Source organism: Globicephala melas, chromosome 1 (assembly GCF_963455315.2).
Source record: "Globicephala melas chromosome 1, mGloMel1.2, whole genome shotgun sequence".
NCBI classification, from domain to species: domain Eukaryota; kingdom Metazoa; phylum Chordata; class Mammalia; order Artiodactyla; family Delphinidae; genus Globicephala; species Globicephala melas.
This window is the reverse complement of record NC_083314.1, coordinates 71617095-71632065: the sequence shown is the minus strand read 5'-3', so window position 1 is coordinate 71632065 and position 14971 is coordinate 71617095. Positions and strand designations below refer to the sequence as shown.

Below are 14971 nucleotides of genomic sequence, written 5' to 3'. Positions count from 1 at the left end.
GGTCTGGATGCATAACAGGCATAATATCTCTCTTCTCCCCCAAACTGTGGCCTCAGCCCTGTCCCCCTGCCTGTAAGTTACACGGCCCTTGATTTACGTTCATGATACCCTTGTGTCCACTTGCGTTACATGTGCTTTGCAGCCCGTTTATGTTTTTGAATACTGTGCTTCTGCTGTCACGCGCCCCTGCACATGGTCCATGGGGTCAGTATGACTTCTGCGGCCTGAAGTAAGTACTCCCAGGGAGCCAGGCAGTGCTTCCTACACAGCAGGAGCTTAATTACTGCTTTGCTCATTGGCTGGTCATTGCATGGATAATCATCTTTGTAAGGCTTTATTACAGAAGCTCAACAAAGACATGTAAGATGATAATGATATACGTGATTACACTCCAGAATAGAGCATCCCAAAAGGTCTTGGGCCCATAGGATCTATTCTGCTCCTTAAACAAATCTGGCCGGTTCAAGAGCTATGCAACTCAGGACATGTGAAAGGCCAGCAGCAGGCAACAGTCCACATCTCTGGTATTCATCTGACCTGCTGTGACCCCTATCATTTCCCACTCCCTCTTCTCACCAAACTCCTTGACAGAGCAGCTCAGCTCCGAATAGGTGCCTCGGCTCCTCCCCCCGCCCTTCCTTTTGCATATATTTTCCAAGTTTTACCCTTGACACTTTCTCTAGGATATGGTCTGTCCACACTTGCCTCCAGGAAGAAGCTAGCCTGGCCGACCACACACCTGCAGAGGAGAGGGATCAGGTGGGGCATGAACAAGTAGCTTATCCCCCAAGACTAAGTGGTCCTGAGATCTGGGGACCCTAGAATCTGTGATTCCAGTGTGAACACAGGCGGGGAGACACTGACAGCTTACCAGGAAGCCAGACTCCCCTCCAGCAGGAGTTGAACAGACGTGTTTATTGATGGCCCACGTGTGCCCTTTGGCTGCTATAGAGAAGAAAAGTACAGAATAGGGAGGAGACCCAGACATTTAATTCAGGAAAGAAATTTAGACTGCCTCTAAATAACAACACAGTTCTATATTAAATTCATACCTTATATACAGAGTGGGGCAATTGAAGAACAGGCTCCATGCAGTGTCACCTGTTGGGGGTCCCTGAGTAGGCCCTCTTCCAGTTTACTCTTTCCTGGGCTTGGCCAGAGTCTCAGCCTGCTCTCCACAGCCTTGTGGAAGGGTCTGGCCTGAAGACTCAGGGGGGCCCAGCAAGGTGCCTGGTTCCCAGTTGCTCAGCTGTCTGAGCCCTCCCTCCAGCATGTGCCGTGGGGAACATCAGGACTCAGAACTTAAATACAATATAGTTTGTAACTGTGAAGAGACCGGAATAGATGTCTAATAATGTGTTTTTGTAAGTCAAACCTCGTTCTGTAGACAGAGCTGGTCCCACTGCCAGGTTATCAGGATGGCATGGGCTCTGCGTGATTTTTCCACTCAGAGATGGGCTTGCTTTGCACCATCTACCCTCGCTCCTGCCTACACCCTTTTGTGACCAAAGCCCAGGCATGGCCCCCTTGGAGAACCTGCCAGCTGGCTCACAGCTAGTTATTCCACCCTCACAGAGGGGGCTGTTTCTTTTCCTCTGTATCCCCGTTATCTTTCCTTCCTCTTTGGAAGATGGGTCTGGGCAAGGGAAGGGTCTAAAAACGTGGTCATCCCTGATTAGGGAGGAAGGAAGACAAGTCATAGATTAGAAAACCAGCGGAAGGGAATCTTAATGCTAATAATAACACCACCATACATTTACATCGCACTTGAAAGATTACCAGTACTTGGATTGCTGAGTCTGTTTTTGGAAACTACCCAATATCTCTACTCATTCTTGTCCAGTCTGTGAGTTGAGATAGTATTTAACAGCGTTGCTCCTATAATGGCTGTTAGCAGTCATTTTTTCAAAACAAAATATAGACCATGCACAAACTCTCATATCCTCTCCAGACTAGGAACTGCTCTGCAGAGAGTCATGTGGTGTCATCCATTGCAACAGAAGCTGGACTGTAAGGAAGATGAGAACAGCTGCGGCAACTAGGAATATACACAGAAGTTCTCCAGCTCCCTGCGGCTCAGTCGAGCCGGGTTCTCAGCTTTGGGTGCTCTCTTTCCCACCTGCAGAAGAAAAGGAGAACTTCAGACCCTCCCACCAAGAGATCCTTATAACAACCCTGTGGGCCATGAATTATTATCCCGATTCATAATTCGTAAGAAAAGGAAGCTCACATGGGTACGGCAAAAAATTCAGGGTCAACTACTAGTAAGAAGTAAAGGAGGGGCTTGTATCCAGTTCTTCTGGCTCCATTTCTAGTGCTTTTTAACCACACCACCCCTCTTCGTGACCCACCTAGATTGCCTTGGCCCACATGGTGTCCTTTACAGCCCTGGCCTGTCCAGCTGGCTTTACTGTAGGGCCGCAGCTCAAGTGCCAGAAATTCCAGCAGGCCCCCCTCTACCTTCTCCCTTGTGACCAGGGGCAACATCTTTATCAGGCCACAGGTGGAAGCTCAGGTGTTAAATGAGGCTGATGGGTGGGGTGCTCTCCATGCTTTAAATTCTCTGGGTATAAATGGGAACTATAATTATACTACCTCATAGTATTCTGTGAGGATTAAATAAGATAGTTCACATGAAGACACTGGCAGGCATATATATATATATATATATATATGCAATAAACCTCCAATAAACATTGAGTCCCTACTTTCCATTCCCTAAATGGCCTGATGGGAATCATTTCGGCCACCGGGCTCGTTGGTCTCTTTCGTGCAGTGTCCATCCCAGCAGCAGCTGAAGATCACCTATATCCTGGAATGATTCTCAATTACTTACTAATGGGAAAATCATTTAAATTCATTTATCCTCCCTTCTCTGCTCCCCATTCCCCAACACACACATACCCGTAGAAAGGAGAGATGTCCGGTGTGTGGCACACAGCTGGGAAACTAGCCTGGGGATAGCCCTAATTTAAAACTCTATCTCCCCAACAGGGGTCAAACTCCAAAATATGATATGATCTTGGGTTAGACCATCACTCTCTTTGAGCTTCAGTTTCTTCATCTCTAAAATGAAGATTTGGATTAGAAGATCCCTAAAGTCCCTACAACCCTGAGACTCTGTGGATGACTTTTCACACGTGTATGAGTTCAAGGCTATGCTATGAGCACTAAACCCATTCAGAGGAGCTCCTTACCTCTTCATAGATAGTTTTATTGACGGAAGTGTTGCGGTTCGTCTTCTTGGATCCAGACTGGAAATTCAGAGGGTAAAGAGTGCTTAACTTCAAGTTAAGAAATGTACCACTCCTAACTGATGTGAGAGGTCCCAAAGGAGACTCAGGGCCCAGAAAGTCCCTGAAGTGTCCCCAGCCAGAAGTGAATAGAATTTCCTACCCCGGGAGTAAACAATGGTGTTTATGGTTTCCAAAGAAGGCACAGTACATACTTGCCTATGATATGACATTTCTGAACCAAAAGAGTTTAGTATCCCACACCCACAGACCCCTAAAATCCACACATACACACATTCCCAGCACACACACACACCCCCTTCAGACAAACCTAATACAAATACTGCCTCAAACTGTGTATCGTTTCAACACACAGCATACATACACACCTTAGTGTAAACAATTCTGGCACATACATAAGTACCAATCCTAGCACATACCCTGAACATGGTGAAACACTGGAGACAGTGCAGGAACTCAGAAGCACTTTCAGTAGTCTACACAGCCTTCACAACCTAATACAAAAGCATGAGATCATGGTGCCCGTGACCATCTATATGTCCATAAACTCTAGTGTATACTTTAAATATAAATACCTCTCATGGTAGAATCCAAGTTGATTTAATGACTTATTAGAAGGAGGGTGAGTGAAAAGTCTAAAAATCTTCCCAAACCTCTCCCCCATTTGACACAAACACAGGATCCTGACACACATGAACTCAACACTTCCACAGTTTGGCAGATCCCAAACTTCCCATACTACCATGGTAAGGTTTTGGCTTCATACTGTGACTCCAGCCTTGGAATTAACATTCTTCCCACCCACCCCCCACCCCCCAAGGTGGAAATATGACCATGGGCACTAGGATGTCCCACTTTGTGGTCCCAGGCACATGTAACAGCTGCGAGCTCAGCTTGGAGAAGGATTCAAGGAGACCGTGATGGGTTGCCTCGTTCTGGAGACCACCACCAGCAGGTGACTGGCCAGAACCTTTGTCTGATTCTCTGAAAGTCAACACTGTTTCTCTCTAGGTCCAGTCTACTCCTCCAGTTCCAGGTTATATGCCCCTGCCTTGGAAATGACTCCATTATCTCCCACCATAGCCTCAGTTGGTCTAATGAGGACTCTGTGGTCCTTCTGCACAAAGCACCTCCTTTCTGTCTTTGACGGTCCTCTGCCTCCCACAGAAACTCCTATAGAATCCACTCTTCTCCTAATCTCAGAGCTGTTCTTTTTCTCCAGACAGAACCAGAAAGGCATTTCTAGTTGACCCATTAACATTTAAACACAGTCATTTAACACAAGCTACTCAGATACACACAGTGGAAGACAACTCACTCAAAAGTACACACACACACACCCTCTGCAAACACATGCCTGCATATGCACAGGCAAAATACGTATCTGCATAAAGAGCACCCTGCGGAGGAGACTTACCTTCCAGGAAGACTGTACTAATGAATACAATGTATGTGCGTTATCTTGTGATGTGGAAGCAGAAGACTACAGAAAAAAGAAATAAAACCATTTCAGAAGCAGAGATCCAACACAACCCTGGGGAGGCAAGCATCTATCTCTTCCATTCCTCCCCTTCAACCTTGCCCAGACAGCAGGTTTAAGTGTTAGTGAAAAGAATCCTGGACTAGTTGGGAGGTCAGACAACCTGAAAGGTAGTCCTGCTCTGTTATTAAAGCTAGCTGTGGGCTTCCCCGGTGGCGCAGTGGTTGAGAGTCTGCCTGCCAATGCAGGGGACACGGGTTCGTTCCCCGGTCCGGGAAGATCCCACATGCCGCGGAGTGGCTGTGCCCGTGAGCCATGGCCGCTGAGCCTGTGTGTCCGGAACCTGTGCTCCGCAACGGGAGAGGCCACAAGAGTGAGAGGCCCGCGTATGGCAAAACAAACAAACAAACAAAAAAGACAGCTGCTACTTTTTGAGTGCTTATTCTGTATATGCATTCTCCCCTAACCCTTATAACACTCCTACAAAATAGGAATAATCATAATTTGCCCCATTCTACAGATGAGACTCCAAAAGGGTAAATAGCCCGACTCTCCAAGGTTCTTTCCTCAACACCTCAGTGCCTCCCTTTGACATCATGCCTTCCCTCTCTGGACCTGAGCCAGGTGTCCTCCAAGGCAGGTAACCATCCTCTTTTTAAGATGCTCCAGAGGAGAAATCTCATTCTCACCATCATCTCAGTCTAAGAGGATTTCTTCCTTGCATTTATTTAAATTCCTCTTGTTGGAATTCAATGTGACTAAAGCCAGAAAACTGCCAGATATCAATGGCCCTTACATCTCTCTTTGACTTTGGCCCATTATCAGTGAATCACGTTATCTTAAGGGGAGTAGAAGTAGGCAACACCCAGCTTGGGAATTCCAGAGTGGCTCTGAGGGGTCGGGCACCTTCCTTCCTCCTTTCCTCCCTCTCTTCCATTTCTCTCCTCTCTTCCTCTCCCCTCCATTGCCTTCCCTTCTCCTCTTCCCTCTTTTCTTCATCTCCCTCTGAAGCTTATCACCATTCCCCAAGAGTTTTCTTTGCCCTGCAGCCTAGCCACCAAGCTGAAGAGGTTGCTGCTTCAAGTCTTAATTCTTTAAAAAATAAATAGGTAAAATAATGTCATTTGTATCAGAAATTATCATTACTGACCACCAGGGGGCAGTGTTTCCTTTGCGAGAGATGCCTCCGCATCTGGGTTATCAGTACAGTCATTTTAGCAGTCAATATTACAGTACAGGCCCCTTCTCCAGTTTACGGGTGAATTTCCACAATCCCAGAATGTTAGAGATGAAGTAGGTAGAGGTGGAGTGAAGACTCGGAAACACTTTGGCTCAACTTTGCCGCAACACAGCTATGTGGCCTTGAGCACGTTAGTTAACCTCTGAGTTTGTTTCCTCACCCACGAAATGGGGTTTTTTTTAATTTATTTATTTTTGGCTTTGTTGGGTCTTTGTTGCTGCGCACGGCCCTTCTCTAGTTGTGGCGAGCGGGAGCTACTCTTCGTTGTGGTGCACGGACTTCTCATTGCAGTGGCTTCTCTTGTTGTGGAGCATGGGTTCTAGGCACACTGGCTTCAGTAGTTGTGGCATGCAGGCTCAGTAGTTGTGGCTCATGGGCTCTAGAGCGCAGGCTCAGTAGTTGTGGCGCACGGGCTTAGTTGCTCCGCGGCATGTGGGATCTTCCTGGACCAGGGCTCGAATCCGTGTCCCCTGCATTGGCAGGCGGACTCGTAACCACTACGCCACCAGGGAAGTCCCCGAAATGGGGTTTTTATTAGACCTACTTCATGAGGTTGTTTTGTGACATTCAATAAGAAAATAGACATGTTAAGTGCTTAATAAATGCTATTGTTAAGTCATAATTAGATAAAAGAGAACAACACAGATGCATTCTCTCCTGAAAACAGGTATAATCAAGGGCAGGAATAACAAGTGCAAGGCCCCCAAGTATTGGAAGCAACAGGGAGGGAAAACAGAAGTTGAGTCCCCTGACAAGTTTCCTCCTCCCACTGACTTTATCTGGACCACACTTGCTACCAGGCATGGAAGAGAAAAGAATGTCTGCATCAGACTTTCCAGCTCTATTCCGCTGTCGAGACATTCCAGAATCACACTCATCTTTACAAACAACTTAATGCAGCTGAGGCCAAGCTGTCTTCCGGACTCCAGGAGCACCAAGGTCTTACTCTGCCATTCAAGGTTGTGAGTGCCTAGGGGGCATTAGGAAACCCCATGGACAGGTACAGAATGGATTCGAGAAACCAGAGTGGTACCTGGGACTGGATCATGGAGTAGATGCTTCTCCCTTCTCCAGGGGAATTCTGCTCCTGCACAAGAGATAGTAAAAGGACATATGGAAACGTGAGCAGACAGCTGTGTCCGTCTGAATTTGGATCGAGTGGGGGAGAAACAGCATAAGAAGAGGCGCTCCCGGGAACCTGGGAGGGAGGTGTTCTTTGAGCATCTCAGGATAGGGAGAGACAGTAGGAGCGACTCACCGTGCAGCAGTTAGTGTCAGAAGTGAGGAACCTCCCAAGTGTGAAAGAATTGCATCGAGTGACCCTGCCCAAAGGGTCTCCTGTCACTTGCTTTACTTGAGTAACTTAGAAACTTGCCTTTGCTGACTTTCTGACTAAATTTGCAACATAACTACTGATAACGGGCAGAGCTTTGGGTGGGGCTCTAATCTGAGTCGTACCTATAAGGACACAAATTCAGGCACTCTAAATGTTCTAAAGCCCCCTCTCTAGATCCAGCTTTGGTGGCCAGCTTGCCTTTGGTCTCAAGCCAGCCTCTGAGCAGTGCTGGTGGTGCTGGGTGGAGCCCTGGAGCGAGGCCAAAGGCAGGGAGCACATGCCCTTCCGGCTTCCCTCTTCAGTCCTGTCCCACGGGAGACTGGGGTTGGAGGCATTTCATGCTGCTCGACCCCGAACACAGACTGCCAGGCGGGGCTCTAGGGGAGAGCCCATGGAGACCATTAGAGTCCATTAGACAAGGAAGAAGCTGAACTCCCCAGAAGCAGGAAGACGCTAAGAGGAGCAGAGAAACATGAACCGTCCGTGGAGGCTGGAGTCGCTGGCATCTGGCAAGAAACAGGAGTTTGTGCTTTTCTCTTCTGCCCAGACCTGAGTGAAGTGTCTCCAGAAAGGTCAGAGCTGGGGCCCAAAGCGAGAGCACGTGAAGCTTGAGATTTAGGCCTTCAAGCAGAACCTTGGGGAGAGTAGGGACAGGCCATGGAGAGATGTGGCCACGGAGGGAGGAAGCCCTGAGTCAGATGCAGAGTAACAGACCTGAATCCCCAAGAGGTCTCTTTTACTCTGAGTAGTTATTTTCCTTTGTCTTCTCCTCCGTTTTACTTAATCTGAAGTCACCTTCATTTTGTTGGGGAAGAAAGGTTATTCTTACTGAGCAATTGGGCATCCGTGGCTGTAGGAAGATGCACTTGCTCTCAGGAATTTGTACCAGCATCCAGTAATGATGGGAGAAACAAAGTCTCCTTTTGTTTTTCATGTCCCAAAATATTCCATGGGTGGGGCAAGGAAACAGGCCAGGGAAGCCACACTGATTCCTAATTCCCACTGAGCCCAGACATTTGGGAAGCTGCTTCTCTGTTCTATGAGGTCTCACAGGGCCTCACACCTGTGACAAGCAAGAGTCCCACTGCTGTGAATTCCTGCCTCGCCCCCGCAGGTGAAGCACCAGGAATAGGGGTGGGAAGAGGGCCCTTCCTCCCCACGCCCATCACCCTTCCCACCTGGCATCTCAGCTGGGCACTGCCTTTCCCCGAGGCCTGTCACACATCCTGCCCTGCTCAGGGGCAGAACAGCAGGAGGGCCCCTGCAGCCCCCCTGCAGTTTCCTCCTCTTCGACACCCCTGGATGACAGGCAGAGTTGGCCACTACCTGCAGAGACTGACTGGCCAGAGAGGTTCGCAGAGGAACTAACCTTTGTGCTAACCTGGTTACTCTCTCTAGCACCTCAGCCAGACCCGGGCCTCTTCCTCCCAAAGCATTGTGAGCACAGACCACTGAGGCATCTGTGAAACCGCTGTGCTTTGGCTGCTCAGGCTGGCCTCCTTCTCAGCCTGGGCAACGATCAAGGGACCCGCAAAAGTAAACTCGGACTTGCAGGGACACGAGAATTTGTGGTCAGACGCAAAATACAAGAAGGTTGGACTCTTCATGGGGCTGAGCCTGGCTGGTAAGACAGGACAGAAATGAGGACACCAGGGGGCCATCCCTTCCCAACAGGTGCGATGCTGCACCTAGATGCCCCTTCTGCCTCCTTCATTTTTTCTGCACCCAGGCCCCCTCGTTTTCCTCTTTTCCTCCACGGCCAGAGCTAGGAGGCTGTCGGAGAAAAGACAGATGGGGAGGACTGAGGACAATTGTCTGGTCCTCTTGGACCCCCTGCTCTGGATGGTCATTCTCCCAAGAGCATCTCCCAGACTAGTTGAGAGAAACCCCAGCCCCTAGGGTGCCGTACTTGATTTCTCCTGGTTTGCACGTTGTTGACATCTTCGTAGATCGTCAGAAATTCCTCTGGTCTGGTCTCTGTGAGAGGAAAGCAAAGAAGCAAAGAAAAGAGCTGCAGAGACCTCCAGAGGGCGTCCTGTCCAGGCTTCTGCTTCTGGAAATCCTCCCTCCATCCCAGATGACCAAGACCTTGAGAAAAGTTCTAGAAAGGAGGCAGATTAGTGCTCTTCCTAGGATACCGGAAATGCACAGTGGCAGCAACCTGCCCTGACATACCTATTCCGTCAGGCCAGGCAGAGTGCAGGTAAATCTGCACATTGGGGATCAGACTGTAAACATCCAGCAGCCACCCCAGAAGGCGTGGCCTGGGAGAGAGGGCCCAGCAGCCACTGCTTCCCCTCCCCCAAGCACACACACACATACCTCAATGCCCCCAAGGAAAAGCAGGTACTGTGCTCCCAGGCACATGCCACTGGGGATGACAAATCAGGCAACACACCTCCTAGGAACCCCCCACTTACGTGACTGCTTCCTCTTCCACCTCCGCACATAGAAGCAGGTGAGGGCACCCAGGAACAATGCCGTTAGGAGAATCATGATGCTCACCAAAGTGGACAGAAAGATGAAATCTGAGGGATATGGAAGGCACCAGGCCTGAGTGCTAAGCCCTCTCTGTTCTCCCTTTCCGCCTGTCTGCTGCAGGGACTGCCTCAAAACCCACACTCCTCTCTCAAATGGCTGGTCTCCTCGCACCCTGTGAATTCACCATCAAAGTCATCTCTCTTCTCAATTGGGTGACCTCCCCTGAGTGATGCTAAGAGTCTGGGTATTAGTATCTCAGAGGCCAGGTTCGATTCTAAATCTATAACCTCTGTGCCCTGGGGCAACTTCCTTAATTAAACTCTCTGAGCCTCTGTTTTGTCACTTACAGAAAGGAGATAATGTTATCTACACATGGGGGTTAATTACGCAGTCTAATATATGTAAAACATCTGGCACAGCAAATGTTAATCCATTCACTCTTTTGTTTTGAACTCAACAAACATTTGTTGCACACCTACTATGTGCCAGGCAAGTCTTCCATTTCACCTTCTGCTATTCTTGCTTTCACTGCTCTTCATTCAAACCTTAACATTTGTGTCACACGTGTAGCCTCTTATATAACCCAGCCAACATGGGGAGAAGGGAAATGAATTAAAGTTCCAGATGCCAGCTGACTAGGCTCTTTACAAACATTATCTCATTTAACCTTAACAACAATCCTGTGAGGTACTTATTATTATCATCCCCATTTTACCCAAAAGAAAAATTGAGGCTCAGAGAGGTAATGCATCAGCCTCTGTTCACAGAGCTAGTGAATGATGAAGCCATGGCTGGCATGAACCAAACTCCAGTGTCCTTGTCACTCCACATTACTTCAGCTTGCTTGTTTCTTTTTTGCCCATGAATGCTTAGTGTGTTGCCCCATTTGATTATAAGTTCCTTAAGTATGGGAACTGTGGGTTGTTTTTTCCCATCATGCCCATGCTGATGGCACAGTCATTCTTTGTTTACCTAATCAATAGTGGTGTACACTTAACTCGGGGTAACTCTTAGGATGTGCATAAGCAAAAACAACCCAAGAACTCTTCTAGCTACCCCCAAGATCATCCTGATGACCCTATGACTCAGAGTACTGTATACAGCATAGTTACCTCTTGGGGAGCTATATGGTTTGGGGGAGTTATCACTCAGGAGGAGAAAGTAGATCTCCATCAGTCTCTCAGAGAAAGGAAGTGATGATCAGAATCATGGCAGGGCTGCGACTCACCAAACAAGTAAGCATTCCCTACATGAAGGAGAAATGCACATCTCCCAGAAGGAGATTCTTTATTGGGATAAAATTCTTCCCAGACAAAGACAGCCCTGACTTTATGGAAACTGTGTGCCTAGAGGCCAGGACCTCCCTGGGGAAGGACTGCAAAGCCCTGGGGGAGGCAGCCAAGGGATCTCAGAGCCAAGCCTCCTTTGCACATGAGCCTGGCTGTGGGGTCCCACACCTTCAGCCCCTGTTACAACGCAAAGAGCTCCACTTACTCGAGTAGGCATTCAGACAGCCCTGTGTGAGTTGGAGGGTGTGGTTTGCCCAGCTGACAGGGTTGCTGACATTGCAGGTGTATGTGTGCAAACCACTGACATCAATCTGCTCCTCCAGTTTGGTGAGGTTCCTGGGTGTCTGAATCAGCTCAGTCCCTTTATACCAAGCATAGCTCACATCACCGCCTCTGGAGACTGAGCAGGACAGAGTCACTTGGCACATCCCCCTGTCCAGGACCTTCCACCTCTCCACCAGCTGGGGCTTCTCAACACGATCTGGAAGCAGAGATGTTGATCAGAAAGGTGCTGGAAATACAAGCCCTGCAGGAGTCAGAGGTGCAGTATGAGCTGTCCTGAGGACTCACCAAATACAGAAACCTGGAACTGATGTCTCCAAACCTTCCCAGTGTCTTCAGTGACCTCCAGGAGGTAGAGGCCACTGTCCTGCTGCTGAGCTGCCATGATGAGAAGAGTTAAGTTTTCTCTTATAAAGCTCAGTCTATTGTTGAAATGATTTGAAGTCCAATTCAAACTCTTCCCTACATCGCTCTGGCTGGAAACATTCTTCCAAGAGTATATGAAATAACAGCTTGAATTTGAGTATGGCTTCATCTTCCATATAACAGAGTATGTCCTTATCTGTATGCTGGGGGACCGTAACCAGACAGACTCTCCCGAGATTCCAACCACATGATCAGCAGAACCTAGGGATTATAGGAAAGAGAACCCAGGCTGGAGGTGGAAAGAAAATTTCAAGCCTGAGCATTGTGGGTTGTTGGATGTGACCTCCCTTAAACCAAGAGGATGGAAATGCATATGAGGAGCCCAAAGTCTAAGAGAACCTGAAAGTGTATCTCCCTTATCTGCCTCCCCTCCCTCCATGCTCTGTGCCTGAAGGGCCCACACACCAGTAATAATAGCTAAAATCTCCTGAGTTCTTATTATGGGACAGATAGATTTTAAACACTTTACATATTTTTACTATTTCACTTTACAATGACCCTAAAAGAGTCTTATCCCCATTTTACAGGTTAGGAAACTGAGTTAGAAAGAACTTAAAAGTAATTGGCCCAAGTTACACGTGAGAAAGATGAGCTTAAAATCCAGTCAATTTGGCTTTAGAGGACGAATTCTTAACCACGATGTTATAAATATCATATATGATGCCACTCCTTCCCTGCAGTGCTGAGGCAACCAACAGTGGCCATCAGTGACTGCTGGAAAGTCTTAATGGCCAGACCTAATAAGACTAACCCTCCAAGCTGAACTAATGGCTCCCTCCTCCATCCTCCGTCCTCATAGAACTAGATTCATAATCCTTTCTTGTAGCACTTTGCACATAAGATTGTGGTCTTTATTCATGAGTGTTTGCCAATTTTTTAGTTACTAGAAAGTATCCACAGGATTGCTCCATAGAAAACAAATAGAGAAAAATAAAACTACATTACCAAGGCATATCCTAGCACATCCCTCTCTAAGGACCATTATGGAGGCTAATGACCGTGAGAATGTGACATAGAGCTGCTTGTCGTTGCCTACCCTAGAGTACTCCAGTGCAATCAGTGAAAACAAGTGGAAATCCCTGTAGCCATTTTTGGCAAGGAAGCTATGTGGCATGGCCCAGTGGATGCTAGAAATGTAAAGGTCTGTCTGGGCAGGTTGAAAAGGGTCAGGGAGAATTTGGAGGAGAGAATAGAAGAAGGAGATAGTTATACAAACAGATCTGTTAAAATGGAGGACATTGAGAAGAGAGCGATGGAGAGAGATCTTTAGATGTCCATGTGCATTATAAATACACTCACTCCTAACCATACCTTCATGTCAGCATTTTCTCAGGAGACTAAGTAAATAACTAAAGGACTCGTAATTACTATCTGGTTAATATAATATGTTCCTCTGATTTGACACTCCTAAGAGTAAAACACATGAGGTTCCTACTCATAGTCCCATGATTTGGACTGGCTCTGCTTTTTACCAAGCCAAAAGCAGAGGCTGTGATATACATCTCTGTGACTTTGTCTCTTGAGGTCCTAGCACTGCCTAAAGATGTTGAGAACAAAGGTGAACAGAAAAATAATTACTAAACCTACAAAAAGGACATGAACTGTCATCACCAATTATTGAGTCCTTACTGAGTCCCCACTGTAATGAGGGCCCTGAAAAGGCAGGGCCTCTTCATGTGTAAGATATGGTTCCTGACTCCAGAGAATTTGTGATCTGGAAATAGAACATGCTTTCATGCCACAGCATACATTTAAGGTTGAGATACATAATCATCTAAAGAATTCTAATTCGGATCATGGAAGACCAGATTAAGACATGCTAACCAATGCTCCCACTGAGAATAACTAGAAAAAATGGGCAAAGTAAAAAAGTATGTTGTTAATGGCATCAGAGAGCTAATAAAGCAGCATAAAGTTATAGGGCCAAGATCTGGAAGAAGGAAACTCAGAGAGGTGAAACCAGAATTTTTGACTGCTGCTCCTTGGAGGCATCTTCTGAGTCCATAAAAAGCATCTGAAATGCTGAGAAGCTAAGCAGAGCTTACAATAAGCTCAAGGAACTAAGAGAACATGGAGTTCAGGAACCTCTTGAAAGGAAGTGGGTATACCTAAAATCCAGCAGATTTGGGGTTTGTACCATAAAGGTCTACACACTAAGAGTAAGGGTGAACAAGAAATAGGCCAAGGACTTCCCTGGTGGCACAGTGGTTAAGAATCTGCCTGCCAATGCAGGGGACACAGGTTCAAGCCTCGTCCTGGAAGATCCCACATGCTGCAGAGCAACTAAGCCTGTGCACCACAGCTACTGAGCCTGCGCTCTAGAGCCCACGTGCCACAACTACTGAGTCTATGTGCCACAACTACTAAAGCCTGCTCACCCTAGAGCCCATGCTCCACAACAAGAGAAGCCATCGCAATGAGAAGCCCGCACACCGCAACAAAGAGTAGCCCCTGCTCACCGCAACTAGAGAAAGCCCACGCACAGCAACAAAGACCAAACACAGCCAAAAATTAATTAATTAATTAATTTAAAAATAAAAAAAGAATCTGCCTGCCGATGCAGGGGACACCGGTTCGATCCCTGGTCCATGAAGATCCCACATGTCATGGAGCAACTAAGCCTATGTGCCATAACTACTGAGCCTGCACTCTAGAGCCCGCAAGCCACAACTAGTGAGCCTGTGTGCCACAACTACTGAAGCCTGCACACCTAGAGCCCATGCTCTACAATGAGAGAAGCCACCGCAATGAGAAGCTCATGCACCCCAATGAAGAGTAGCCCCCAGCTCTCCTTAATTAGAGAAAGCCCATGTACTACAACAAAGACCCAACGCAGCCAAAAAGTTAATAAAAAAGAAAAGAAAAGAAATAGGCCAGCTCTCACAGAGATTGAAGCCCAGTTTTGAATAATTTCAACCCTGAATTGGATTAACATTATCTAATATCTCTAGTATTTCTAATCTGACTAGAGGCAAATACAAATTATTCCTGGAGGAAAATAACAAAAACCAGCGCATTAAACTATTTCTAAAATTTTTCATACAACAGTGTCCAAAATGAAATAAAAAAATAAACAGGCATAAGAAGAGGAAACATGTCCAAAAACCAAAAGAAAAAATAGAAATAAATCCAAGGGACATCTAGATAATAGTGTTATCAGCCATAAACTTTAAAGTAATTTTG

The 14971-nt window shown here is 47.1% G+C and overlaps 1 protein-coding gene across 1 annotated transcript; it reads right to left on the bottom strand.

Moving 5' to 3' along the window:
- Positions 1–1986: 1986 nt before the first annotated feature.
- Positions 1987–13105, bottom strand: CD244 (CD244 molecule). Its single transcript, XM_060290578.2, is given in 9 exon segments — positions 1987–2119; positions 3198–3254; positions 4672–4737; positions 7008–7061; positions 9220–9287; positions 9731–9838; positions 11286–11591; positions 11651–11849; positions 13100–13105. Coding segments are annotated over 9 exon segments (945 nt in total). The 3' UTR covers positions 1987–2038.
- Between the last annotated feature and the right edge of the window lie 1866 nt (positions 13106–14971).